Below are 14,107 nucleotides of genomic sequence, written 5' to 3' on the forward strand. Positions count from 1 at the left end.
GTGTGTGTGTGTGTGTGTGTGTGTGTGTTGGGGGATCCAAGCCTTCAGCTACCATCTCTCTGCCTTTCCCTCCTCCTGTTAGCCGCTCAGGAATTCACAAGCACCTCGGCTGTCAGTGCCCCAACATGTGGAGGAAATCAGGTTATTCTCTGGCAGTGGGAAGGGGTGGGGATCCAGGCAGAAAGAAGCACACAGTGAAAAGCCAGTTGCAGACGGGAAGATGGGAGCCATGGTATTGGCAGGAGCTGCCAGAGGGGTCTTCTGCCCCCCACCCCACCCCACGGGGCGTCTGGGCCTTCAGCCAGGGTCTCCCACAGAGCCCTGTGGGTGTCCTTTCCCTGATGAAAATGCACATTTCTCCTTCTCCTAGGCTGGAACAAGACATTAAAAAGTTAAAGGCTGACCTGCAGGCCAGCAGACAAGTGGAACAGGAGCTCCGCAGTCAGATCAGCTCCCTCTCCAGCGCCGAGCGGGGCGTCCGCTCCGAGATGGGCCAGCTCCGGCAGGAGAATGAGCTGCTGCAGAACAAGTACGTGCGCCTGGCGGGCCTTCGGTCGAGAGCCGAGTGGCCGCACTGATTCTGTGGTTTCCAGAGGCCAGAGCAAAAGACGAGTGATGACAAAGAGGCCTGGCAGAGGGGGGTTTAAATGAAATGTCTAAAATATTTAGTGTACCAGATATTCAACATGTTATAAAATCCATAAAAACTTGTTTCATCACAACAGAGGTTTATTAATATTACTGTTCTTCTTTCATTGAATAAGTTCTTCTCTTAGTTGAAAGTAGTCATTGAGCTTTTGTGATAATATAAGTAAAATTTTGTGATAATATAAGTAAAAAAGTCGTTCTGCCACAATTTGAAAATCCTGCTCCTTTGAATGAAAGTTTCCAGAGGAATAGACTCTATTTACTTTGATATCTGGAACTAAAAAATGACATTGAACTTTGATTTTATTTGAAGAGGCAAGCAAAAAGCCAGCTCTTCGGTGTGAATTTGTGTATGCTTCCCATTGATTCATCCTGGAATTACTTCTTGACTCCATATCGATCTGTCCTTTTTTTTTTTTTTAATCTCTCAGCAATGTGTGCCTGGGGTAATGCTTACTATGGTAGGCTCTGGGCTTTCCCCATTGAAAGAGGAGTCCTTCAACATTCTTGAGGAACATAACTCAAAAGCTAGAGCATTGTAAGCACATAACTGCTCCGTTGCTTCTGACCCACCTACATGATGGCTCTCGCACTGATAGCATCTCGCCTTACGCTGTTACACTGAGATTAACTCACCTTGTACTGATGTGGAAAGCTTGGGCTGGTAATAGGCGGGAAGGGAATATGGCTGAAATTTCTATCTGAAATCAAGCACCCTGTGACTCTAAGTCCGGGATCTATTTTGGGATACTTTGAGAAAACATCTCACCGCTGGAAAAGGAAAGGCTGTAGCATAATTGTATGCAGGCAAAGAAGAACCTTCCCCTCCCACCCTTTACCTCCGCTTCCGTGGGCCTGGTTCCATCGGTAGTTCTTTGATCAACCAAAGTTCTCTCAAGGTGCTTTGGGGCACAACTAGAATTAGCTGTACAGCTGTCTTTCCCTCTAATAGAAACTTGTTTTATCCTTTTTTCTGGATCGCCTTCTGTAGATCGCTTACCATAGTAGAGCAAAGGCTGGGTCTCATTCTGTATCTGGTTAGGCAGCTTGTTTGTTGATGTCTAGGGCTTGTTAAAGAACAATGACAACATGTTTTTCCCGGGCACTCTGGAAGCTGACATTTATGGTTTGCCGTTCAAAAGAGGAGCCATGTTTCTCCAGGGTTTCTAGTGGGCATTTCTAATGACAAAACTCTGTATGGTAATTGTTTCCATATAGATTACATAATGCTGTGCAAATGAAGCAAAAAGACAAACAAAATATCAGCCAGTTGGAGAAAAAGCTAAAAGCTGAGCAGGAAGCCCGAAGTTTTGTAGAAAAGCAATTAATGGAGGAGAAAAAAAGGAAGAAGTTGGAAGAAGCTACTGCTGCCCGGGCTGTTGCATTTGCTGCCGCGTCTAGGTATGTCCATGCCACTCCCCCCACTTCCCCCGCCCCGCACCTGCCTCCCTGCCCCGGTGCTTCATTCGAGGTAGGCCTGCCTTGCACCAAGACAAAGACCGGCATGGGAGTTTGAGGCCTCGGGCAGGGCTGAAATAGAATCATCACACACCAGTAGGTTGCCACCAAGTACCGTTTCCTGAGCTGGCTAAGCCCCATCTGTGCAACTTGCGCTGTCTTGTAACAGCTTCGACCCCCAGCAACCTCATCTAGGGAGCGGGATGAGGGCATCACCATGCCTCCCACACCCAGGAGGCAAAGCGTTGCTCCTAAAAGGGTTTCCGGTCACTTTCTGTGTGGCCAAGAACTACTAAACTCTTGGAGAGTGTCCAGTCTCGAATTTTATTTCCTTTATAGAACTGTCATTACTCTCTACTGTCAGGTATATGTGTTTCTGAAGTTTTTATCTTAAAATAGAAGAAAAGAAAATCTTGGTCGCCCAAGTCCTTTGTACTGACTGCTCCCGTCTTTGTTGGATATCAGCAAACTGTCACATGAGCTGGAAAAGATGAAAAAAAAAACAAAAAACATAAGTCACTATTAGATATCATTGAATTTGTGGAGTGTTGAGAATTGGGGACTCCTTCTATACCATTGAAAAGTATACAAGTATTCCAGAAACTGAATTCCAGCAAGGAGGGAAGATCCTTAAGAGCCTTTTGGTGGGCGGGGGTGGGGGTGGGGCGCTTTTACTTCACTTTGGGGCTCTTTCTTTTCTTTGTTTTTCTTTTTTGACTAGCGAAGTCCATCTGTGTGGTGGGAGTCAGTTATGGGTTTACAATTGCAGAGTGAGGGTACATTATTATTGATTTTATTTTAAATTTTTATCGTAATTTTTATCAATATAATTCTACTGTAATTCTTCCTTAAGTTTTTCTTTTTTGTATGTGGCATGTTAAAAGCCTTCTTTTGGGTTCTGGCTTTTGTAGAAGAACTGACGGATCATCATTTCACGTTTAAGGAAATAATTGCCAGAGGGAACTCTTCCCCCCTCTGTGCTCCTGCCTCCCCCGGCCGCTCTAGTGCAGATGGCTGAGCTCACTTGGCCCATCAGCATCTAGACAGACTCACAAGACACTTCACTAGCCTGCCTAGGATGTGGGGGTTTTGTGTGTTCATCCGTTTAAAGCTTTGTAAGCATGGACCTCTGTAAAAAGCACACGTCTCTGAAGCTCTTAGGCTTGCAGGAGATTTTTCTGAACAGTCATCAGTGTGGCTTGTGCTGTCCTTAATTCAGCCAGCAGCTCCTACCCTGAAAAAAAAGTCCACTGAGGAGGCTATGACAGTTCCTTAACCATACTGTTTGGTATCTTACGCCTGAGAATCAGTACAGCGGTTTCGGTCTCTTCCCTGATTCCCTTTTGCTTCCAGTCAAGCTTACTTGCTTTGATCTTATCCTTAGGTGGTCCTCGTTTGCCATCACTTAGGTAGAGGCTGTTTTTATTCTCAAGTAAATCTCGAGGTGTCAGTCTCTCACCGGACCTTCCTTTTTGGTAGGCAGAGGACACCTACTTTCTCCATCCAGCTGTTTCTGAAACCTAAACGGTTCGTCAGCTTTGGACTGGCGGTTACCATCATCTTTTTTAGTTTATTCTTCTTAACAGCCCTGAGAAGCAACCTAATGCTCTGGAGACTTCATGACTCAAGAAAGGTGAACTTTCCCAGGCAGAGACCCTCCAAAGTGAACATTGCTTTAGCTCACTGCCCTCTGCTGGAGATAGTACGCGTCCACTTCTCTCTCGCTGAGCTCACAGGCACTGTCTCAGGTCACACAGCCTGGGGGAGGTTGCCGCACTGGGAAGCTGCAACACCTCAGTTCTTATCCCTGGAGTTCTGTGACCTACCAGCTAGGTGAGGGTGGACTGGCATTATATCTGTGTAGTCTTGGTTTTCTTATCTGGAAAATGGGACAGTATATCCTACCCTTGCAAAGAAAGCAGAATGGGTAAAGTACCTCACTTGGTGTCTGGCTCATATTCGATACCCAATTAATTATTTTAGATCATTGTTGAAATTATCAAAGAACAGAGAATGAGCAGACTGAGCCAAAAACTGAAACCTGACAGACTCTGGAGTATAAGAGAAATATCAATCTTGCAGCATAAGTGAACCTCTAGTCTTTTAAATCCCTGTCTTTCCTTCTCATCTTTTTCAAAAGGGGGGAGTGCACCGAAACCTTACGGAATCGGATCAGAGAATTAGAAGCAGAGGGCAAGAAGCTCACGATGGACATGAAGGTGAAAGAAGACCAGATCAGAGAACTAGAGCTGAAAGTTCAGGTATGGGGAGCACAGAAGACTTCCTCCTGCTTGGCTTCTTCCGTGTTAGCTGTGTGCCCTGCATTGCAAAGTGGAGATGGTGCCTTTTTGTTTTTTGAAGATTTTATTTTATTTATGTGAGAAAGAGAGAGAGAGAGAGCCTGAGCGCACAGAGGGAGGGGGAGAAGCAGACCCCCCTTGAGCAGGGAGCCCAACACAGGGCTCAATCCCAGGACTCCAAGATCATGACCTGAGCCGAAGGCAGATGCTTAATGGACTGAGCCACCCAGGTGCCTCGAGATGGTGCCTTTAGATGATAGGCCAAATGCCACTGCATCTGAAAATCTCTGTACGACAAAAAAAGCTCTAGCCTTGTCCAGCTCATTCAAGTCATATTTAATTAGTCAGATTCTAATACAATCAGAAATGTTGACCGTGTTTTGACACGGTTTATACCAGAATTTGACCTACTGTAGATTCATTTCGCTTTTTTAGGTTATAGGCTAGATTAGTGTGCTTTGGAGCTTTTGCACCTCTTCTTAGCCCTAACCCTCTGTCTGTCGCCAGGGAATTGACTGTTCTGAATGGCTCTCAGCCTTGTAGATTGCAGTTCTGAGCAGTGTATGATGGGGAAAGCTGCCAGTGCTGTGGACACAACCGGTTTTCTGGGCGGTGTGTACCTTAGCCAGGTATTTGGCATTGGTTCTCCAAAGAGACATTTAAAAATAACGTCGCATACTGGGAAGTTACAGTAATTTGAATCACATGGAACCGGTAGGAAATTATGGCCAAGTCGGTGGAGTAGGATAGACGCCCTAGAGACAGAGCCTAAAGTGTGCAGTAAAAGTAGCAGCAGAAATGGATGGGAACAGTGAGGACTGGTCAGAAAAAGGCTTTGGTAAAGTTAGATAACTAGGAAAAAAAAATAAAATTAGAAGCTCATTTCTTGGGGCGCCTGTGTGACTCAGTTGGTTAAACATCTGCCTTCAGCTCAGGTCATGATCCCAGGGTCCTGGGATTGAGCCCCACGTTGGTCCTCTGCTCAGCAGGGAGTCTGCTTCTCCCTTTCCCTCCTGCTTATGCTCTCTCGCTCTTTCTCTCTCTCAAGTAAATAAATAAATCTTAAAAAAAAAAAAAAAGCAGCTCATCTCATACCGTGACAAAAAGAAATTTCAGATGGAGTTGAATATAGGCAGAAAGCATTTGGTTTTAAACTAGAATTTGATCTTGAAACCAGGAAAGACTTTCTACACAAAAATAATGGAAGAAATCACAAAGAAAAAAAAATCAGTTGCATAGAGTACAGATATTACAACAAATATAAGGAATTAATATTCTTGATATGTAGGTAGCTCATAAAATTTGTTAAGTAAAGCTCAGATATTTGGAAAAATAGGTAAAAGATATGAACAAATAATTCACAGAAGGGGGCGCCTGGGTGGCACAGCGGTTAAGCGTCTGCCTTCAGCTCAGGGCGTGATCCTGGTGTTGCGGGATCGAGCCCCACATCAGGCTCCTCCGCTATGAGCCTGCTTCTTCCTCTCCCACTCCCCCTGCTTCTGTTCCCTCTCTCGCTGGCTGTCTCTATCTCTGTCAAATAAATAAATAAAATCTTTAAAAAAAAATAATAATTCACAGAAGACAAATAAATGGCTTATAAGAATATATCCTCATCAATCACCAAAGACCTGCAGATTAAAACTAGATATCATTTATCTCCTGTGAAATTTCTGTTTCTTTTTTTTAATTGCAATACATTTGGCACACAATGTTACATTAGTTGCAAGTGTACAACGTAGTAATTCCACAACTCTGTGTGTCATGCTGTGCTCCATGCAAGCGTAGCTGCTAGCTACCATCTGTCACCATACAACACTATGATGTTACAGTGCCATTGACTCTACGCCCTGTTCTGTACCTTTTATCCCCTTGTGTATTCTGTAACCGGAAGCCTGGACCTCCCACTCCCCCTCATCCATTTTGCCCACACCAACTCTCTGTATCTATGGGTCTGTTTTTGCTTTTGTTTGTTTGTTCATTTGTTTTGTTTTGTAGATTCCTCATATCAGTGAAATCATGTATTTTTTTTCTCTGTCGGGCTTATTTCACTTAGCATAGTGTCTTCTAGGTCCATCCATATTGTCACAAATGGCAAGATCTTATTCTTTTTTATGGCTGAGTAATATTCTTCCGTGTGCGTGTGTGTGTGTGTGTGTGTGTGTGTGTGCACGTGTACATCTTTATCCATTCATCTCTCAGTGGACACTTCGGTTGCTTCCATGTGTTGGAAATAATGCTGCAATAAACACAGGGGTGCATATCTCTGTTGGAATTAGTGTTTTTGTTCTCTTCGGAAATACCCCATAGTGGAATTACGGGATCATATGGTATTCCTACTTTTGATAGAAAAGTAGAAAGTTTGCATTCCACCAGTAGTGCACAAGGGTTCCCTTTTCTCCACATCCTCGCCAACACTTGTTATTTGCCTTTTTAATAATAGTTATTCTAACAGATGTGAGATGATTTTGTGGTTTTGATTTGCATTTTTCTGATGATTAGTGTTGTTGAACATCTTTTCACGTGTTGGCCATCTTATGTCTTCTTTGGGAAAATGTCTGTTCAGATCCTCTGCCCATTTTTAATCAGATTATTTGGTTTTGGTGTTGGGTCGTTTAAGTTCTTTATATATTTTGGATATTAGCCCTTTATAGAATATATCATTTGCAGTTATCTTCTTCCATTCAGTAGGTTGCCTTTCTGTTTAGCCAAAGTTTTTTATTTTGGTGTAGTTCCAGTAGCTTATTTTTGCTTTTGTTTACCTTATCTCTTGTGAAATTAGCAAAGAATTTTTAAATAATAATATCAGCCTGGGTGAGGATGAATGAAACAGGCCTCATAATTGCTGGTGGAGGTATAACTTTCTGGAAAAGGTCATATACTTTTTAAGTATTTCCCATTTTACAACTTCTTCTCAAGATAAATATTTCAAAATCTCATCAATGATTGATATATGAAGATGTTCATCATAGTGGTATATAAATGAAAAAAATCTTAACAAAGGGAGATTTGTTTCATAAATTATGGTACATATAAGTAGGAATATTACACAGCCATTAAAAATTACATTTCCAAAGAACATTTGAGACTATATAAGTTTTTTAAAAACTGTACACAAAACTACATATAGTATGATTTCATTTATGCTAAAAGATACACATATGCTTATAAAATACTAAAGGGAAGTATATAAAGTTTTTCACAGTGTTGGGATATTAAGTGATTTTCATTTTCTTCCTTGAACTTTAACATATTTCTAAATTTCTGTAATATGTTTGGATTTCTGTCTTAAAATGAATAAAATTAAAATACCTGTATGTGTGTGTACATATATATACACACATGCACACACGTATAAATAATATATATTGTATTCTATATTAAATATATTATATATATTTATGTTAAATAAATATATCATTATATAATATATTGCTATATATTACATAAATATATAATATATATTAAATATGGTAATATTTATATTAACATATATTAAATATGTTTATATATATATATAGGCTACATTACCAGATGTTTTAAGTGGGCTTATTCTGCAGTATGTCCTGTCAAAATAATGAACACTTCTATATTTTTAGTGGAAGTTGAGAGTAGAGTTTTGGCAAATTTGGTTACAGCATTACAACAACATTTGCAACTGGCAGCAAGGAAAAAGTTCTTTGTAGTTCCTCTGAATTTGGCTTGTTTCATTTGGAGACAGAGTCTATTGTTACTAGAAACAGCCCAACACAGTCAAATTTATCTACCAAAATATTTTCGTATGTCATATCATCATATAAATACATCTTGTACTCCCTCTAAGAGGTGAGGTCTTAACCCATGAAACACCAGGATTCTGTATTCTAGGGGCCAGGTCAGTAATAGCGGGATTTTATTTGTGATTTCAGGCTAATTTGTAGACATCGATGCCAAAACTATCTTGTAACATCTTGCTGCTTTGATGATGTTGATAGGAGCTTCGGAAGTATAAGGAAAACGAGAAGGACACTGAGGTGTTAATGTCAGCCCTCTCGGCCATGCAAGATAAAACACAGCACCTGGAGAACAGTCTGAGTGCAGAGACGAGGATCAAGCTGGACCTGTTTTCTGCACTGGGGGATGCAAAGCGACAGCTCGAGATCGCCCAAGGTAGGAGAGCAGCGGGCCCCAGATGAAGTGGTATGGCTGAGAATGCACAGGGACGCAGAAAGCAGAGGTCCCTTAGAGCTCAGAACCAAAGGCATTCAGTTTTCTTTTCAAGTGGTTTGAGAAGTGCCCAGCATTTAGGAATCATCACATTAGTTCATTCTGCAGACATATTTTGAGGTGAGAATATGTCAAGTGCAGGGCATCCAGAGAAGAGTACGAGTTTCTGCGCTCAAGGAGCTCACGGTGTTGAAGAAATAGAGAACTGCAGAGCCACCAAAAAGTGTTGGTGCCACGGTATGTACAGGTTGTGGGAACAGAGGGAGAGGCAGGGGACCAAGCCCGTGTGGGAGTTCAACAGGGCTGTTCCCAGGGGAACTGATGTCTGAGCTGGGTTTTGAATGACGAGCAGGGGTTAACCCAGTGAAGAAGCAGTGTAGTGGGGTGGGGGGCAGAGAGGCATCGAAACAGAAGAAACCGCTTGGGCCAGGCCAGGGAAGCTAGGAGGGCCTGGTGTGTTCCGAGCCACAGCCAGCTCTGCATGGTTACAAACGAGGGAGCGGTGGGAGCAGCCTCTGGGGGGCAGGCTGTTCACTCAGCAGGGATTTCCTGAGGCCTACTGTGTGCCAGGCACCGTGAGGCTCCCCAGGGGGACAGGCAGTCACAAGCAAGCACAGAGCAGAGCACATGCTGAGGGGTGCAGGGATAGAAGTGAAGCGGTGTCGGGCAGGATGCGTGAGTGTGTCCCCGTATGTGGGGCCGTGGGTCCCACATGGTGGTCGTGGAAGATCGGAGCATTTGAGCAGAGGCTGAAAGTACAAGAGTGAGTGAGCCGTGTCAGTCTGCGGTGGGGGGAGTGCATTTCAGGGGGAAGGAGCATGTGTGGCAGCCAGTGGGGCTGCAGCCTGAGGGATGGGCAGGGTTGTTGGAGTCAACAAGTCAAGACTGGCAGGAACCACTTTGTAGCCCGTGGAAGGAACTTTGGACTTTACTCTGAGTGACACAGAAGGCTTTGGAAGGTTTCTGAACAGAGGCATGACATAGCCTGATGAAAAGCAATTTGGATTTTGTCCAAGAAATTGATTAGCCCGCCATAGATTACTGAAAAAAATTTTCAAACACTTGGACTTGGTAGAAGGAGAAGAATATTTCAACAGATACTTAAAGAGCATTTGAAGCACTGTACTAGAAGCTAAAAAGGAGACAAAGATGAACAAGACACAGTCTAGTGGGGGCATCTACTGGGGCAGTGGTGCTCAAACTTTTTGGTCTTAGAGACCTCTTTACACTCTTAAAATTACCAAGTTCCCCAAGGAGTTTTTTTCCAAGTGGGTTATATCTAGCAATATTTACCTATTAGAAATTAAAAACTTTGAAACATGTATCAATTCATTTTTAAAATAACATAATAAACATATAACCTGTTAACATATTTTTATGAAAAATTAACTGTATTTTCCAAAACCAAAAAAATAATAATAATAATGAGAAAAATGGTGTTGTTTTACATTGAGCGCCTCTCTTTAATTTCTGGCTCAATAGAAGATACATTCTCATCTCGGTTTCTACATTTGGCCTCTTGTAATTTTACTTGTGTGTTTTTTTGGAAGACTCCACTTACCCCCAGGAGGGAATGAGTGTGAAGAAGGCATATGATATGTTAGTATTATCATGAAGATGGTTTGGACCCTGCAGACCCTGTGAGAATTACTGCACTTGGGCAAGCCAAGCCGAAAGGCCTGCTTCCATTAGGTAGAGGTAGAGGGCTTGAAGGGCCAGAGCAGAGATCAAGGGTGGCTTCCTGAGGGAGGTGACATGGAGTGGGCTTTGAAGGAAGAATTTGGAGAACAGAGAATGGCAGGGAAAACGTCGTTACCTGAGGAAAGTGTGTAAGCCAAGGCAAGAAGTGCTGGGAGTGTCCAGGTGAGCAGTCCAGTGGCCTCCAGCTGGAGGACGCGGAAGATTAGGAAGACCATAAATGAAGGCATACTAGAGAATGTATTCCCTGGATTTTCAGAAGGAAGGAGGTGACATGTTCTGGCGTTTGGAATAACAGTGTGAAAGATGGATTTGGAAGGTGAGATTGGGTGGAGACAGAGGGGCCTGTGAGGAAGCTGTCGCTGTCTTTGTCTAAGAGGTGAGGTGTGGGGGGAGGGGGGCATGGTCCAGGCAGGGAGTGAGGGAAACTGGAGGCGCCCAAGGGGCGTGGGAGGATAAAGTTCGCGGGAGCAAAGGAAAAAGAGCAGAACAGATTCGAAGGAGGAGAAGAGAGACTGGTTTGATTGGAGACGTTCTGATTTGGGGTGGCTTCCTGACAGCCAGGTGGAAGATTGTCATCAGTCAGTGGGAATTTGGGGTCTAAACCCCAGAGAGAGGCCCACACGCCGGGAGTGAGGAAGGAATATAGAAGTTGTAAGAAGCCAACAGAGCCATAGGAGTGGCTCGGGACGGCGCAGGTGGTAGAGCGAGAAGAGGAGCAGGCTGAGGGTCAGGCGTGTTACGCTGGACCCGGGAAAGCATTTAAAAAGAAGGTTCCTGGGAATTCTGCTTTCAAGCTGAACTTCTGACCACGTACTGGCTTTTTTGCCCTCCTGGCTCAGCTCGCTGAGAAGCGGCCACCCCTCTCTGACTCGTTCATTGACTTGGATTCGTCCACTTGGAGGAGCTAGCCCCCGGAGTGGAGCAGCACCTGGTCTCAGAGTAGCCAAGGGGAGTCTGTGCTTCCGTGTCAGCCCAGGAGCTCCTGTAAAGTGACAAAATGCAAAGAGAACTGCCTTTTCCAAAGCTCCGGGAATGTTTGCATGTTGCTGATTTTTAAAAAATCAAACTTAAATCTGCCTGGAAAAAAAAAGATACGGTGGCTCATCTGTCAGATGCTGTTAGGCTCTTTATCCGTCTGAGGCTTCTTTTGTTCAGAGGGGAGGAGGCTATTTGATGCTTCCTTGGAGCCGAGGGGACACGAAGGGAGTCAGAGGGAGCAGTTCCTTTCTACGGCTCTGCTGCCTTCCCCACTACTTCCCTCCACTGTCAAGCTCAGAATATTCTAGTAAGGATCCAACTTTGTAATTCAAATCAAAGCCCTTGTTGTTTTTCTGCTTCCTACTTTCGATATTTGCTTCATCCCAGTTCCAAAATGATGTTCATCTCTCCTACATCCTTTTTAAAAACGTGCCACCGTGCTCTCTTAACATTTCAGATACATTTCCGTCTTCTGTAGGACTCAAAATGAGTGCAACTCAAATGCAGCCTCTTTTTTTTTTTTTTTTGTAAGCATTTAAATTTCTGAGGGGCTACTCCTAAGTGCGCTTCCCCGAGTAGACCAGGAACTTCAAAGCATGATGGAAATTACACAGACTTTGGAACACTGGTGCTGGGTTTAAATCTTGCTCTACCTCTTAATAACTGAATGACTTCGGGCAGGATACGTAACTTGCAGAGCCTCAGCTTTCTGCTGGGCTGGGCACGAGGGATCTAGCGGTGAATAAAGTTGTGAAGGCGGTTTCTGCCCTCACGGAGCTCATGGGCCACTGGAGAGGTGATGGATACTAGTCATCACCAGATGAATAGTTACAAGAGATGGAAGAAGGCCGTGCACAGGAGTGCGGACTCTGGAGCCAGACCGCTAGAGCCGGGTCCTGGCACTGTCATTCAGCCACTCTCTGCCTCAGTTTCCTCATCCATAAAATGGATGATGATGATGATGATGATGATGATGATGATGATGATAATTCCCACGTCATAGGGTCATTGTGATAAATAAGTCTATGTAAGCACTTAGAACAGTACCTGGCACGTGTGTTAGCTACGGTAATTATTATCCTTATTAGAAGAAAGTGACAAAAAGGCAGGTGTAGGGTGTGTTGAGAATCTAGGAATTGGGGGGCAGGGTCGGGTCTGATTTAGAAGGGTCAGGGAAAGCCTTGTAAGGAAGTGGAAACTTTAAGAGGAAACACAGAGCAGGAGAGGCATGGAAAGGGAAGTGGCCCAAGGCAGGCAAGAGTTGGTCGGATCTAGAAACTAAGCATAGTGAGGGAGGGTGTGCTGCAATGTTGTGCAAACGTCCAGCCGGGCACAGAGCAGGCCCACAGGCTGAGAGGCACGATGCCAAGAGGCAGGGGTGAGCACGCTGAGTCATGTGGGAGCCCCCAGTGCAGCCGCTGCAGAGCTTCGTGTATCTTCTGTCAGAGAACCTGGAGCCTGAGGGTGCCGAGACTGGCTCTGCGGCCTCCGTTGTTCTTTGTGCCTTGGGCGGACACTCAGATATCCAGCCTCCCAGAAAAATAGTCCAGCTCAAGAGGGTGCAAAATTTGTACCCTCTCAGGCTGCCGTAGGCCGCTTCTGTGCTTAGAACGTGGCTTCTGGAAGTGACCTCTTTGCTTGTCACACCTGCATTAACAGAATCCCTTTTCAAAAACCTGTAAAACCGTGGCCCACATGCCAAATGTGGCCTGATGCCTGTTCTTGCACCACCCTTGGGCCAAGAATGGTTTTTATATTTCTCCATGTTAAAAAAAGGAAAAAAAAGAAAACAACAAAGACAGTCTGTGGCTCATAATGCCTAAAATATTTACTATTTGGCCCTTAACAGGAAAAGTTCCTACCCTTACAGACCGCGTCAGAGCTGGAGCAGAATGCACTTGGGATTGGCCTGCGACAAGGGCACCGCGTTAGAGAAGCCCTCCCTTCTCACTAATGGTGGGTCTTTGATCTTCCAGGACAAATTCTTCAGAAAGACCAGGAAATCAAGGACCTTAAACAGAAGATAGCTGAAGTCATGGCCGTCATGCCCAGCATCACTTACAGTGCCGCCACCAGCCCCCTGAGCCCCGTTTCCCCCCACTACTCTTCCAAATTTGTGGAGACCAGCCCCTCTGGACTCGATCCCAATGCCTCTGTTTACCAGCCTCTGAAGAAATGAAGACCAGCTGTGGGTTTTGCCCAACCATTTGGTTACCAGAAGGCATCACAAAGGAGCATCTCTGGCAGTCAAGATAAAAAAAAAAAAAAAAAAAAAGTTTATATTGTATTTTGTGGGACTGTATATGTTGTCGTTTTTAAAAAGGGGGGGAAGATAACATCCAAGTCTGATTAGAACTGCCCATCAGTTTTTCTTGTAAATTTTTAGAAGACCTCACAGAACTTTGCAGTTTATTTTTCTCGGCCAATACATTAAAACCACTCTTGGATTTCAAGTAGCCAATTTTGCCTTTTATGTATTCTTACAGTTTCCTCTTGAAGAAAAAAAAAAAGCAGGGTTTTTGCTTCTCAATCCTTTCTTTTGGTTTTGTTCTTAAATAAGTCAGCAAAACCTGCCCATTGGATTCACACGGGTTGCTAATGACAACGTTGCATTTCTAGAGCGGAAGGTTAATAACCTCACACGGCTTTGATTTTCGAGCTGCGTTACAGAAGATGGTTCTTGATATTACAGAAAACAGAACTTGATTACCCCTCCAAGGACCAAACAAATTCCGGGAGTGTCATTTAAGACGAGGGGAGCGAGGTGATGAGCCTAGCTATGAGAGCGGCACTGGGGTTGTGTCTGAGACAGTCCTGTT

General features: G+C 44.1%; 1 protein-coding gene across 1 annotated transcript in view; it reads left to right on the plus strand.

Annotated features, from left to right (window-relative positions):
• MACO1 (macoilin 1) overlaps positions 1 to 13,741 on the plus strand; it is a 59,330-nt gene extending 45,589 nt beyond the window's left edge. Inside the window, exons 7-11 of the mRNA XM_040619009.1 lie at positions 371 to 529; positions 1,867 to 2,049; positions 4,247 to 4,367; positions 8,378 to 8,552; positions 13,265 to 13,741. Of these exons, the coding sequence (XP_040474943.1) occupies positions 371 to 529; positions 1,867 to 2,049; positions 4,247 to 4,367; positions 8,378 to 8,552; positions 13,265 to 13,467 (841 nt within the window). The 3' untranslated portion in view covers positions 13,468 to 13,741. The remainder of the gene's footprint in view (positions 1 to 370; positions 530 to 1,866; positions 2,050 to 4,246; positions 4,368 to 8,377; positions 8,553 to 13,264) is intronic.
• The last annotated feature ends 366 nt before the right edge of the window (positions 13,742 to 14,107 follow it).

The sequence above is a fragment of the Ursus maritimus genome, unplaced genomic scaffold (assembly GCF_017311325.1).
Source record: "Ursus maritimus isolate PB19 unplaced genomic scaffold, ASM1731132v1 scaffold_32, whole genome shotgun sequence".
Taxonomy (NCBI): Eukaryota; Metazoa; Chordata; class Mammalia; order Carnivora; family Ursidae; genus Ursus; species Ursus maritimus.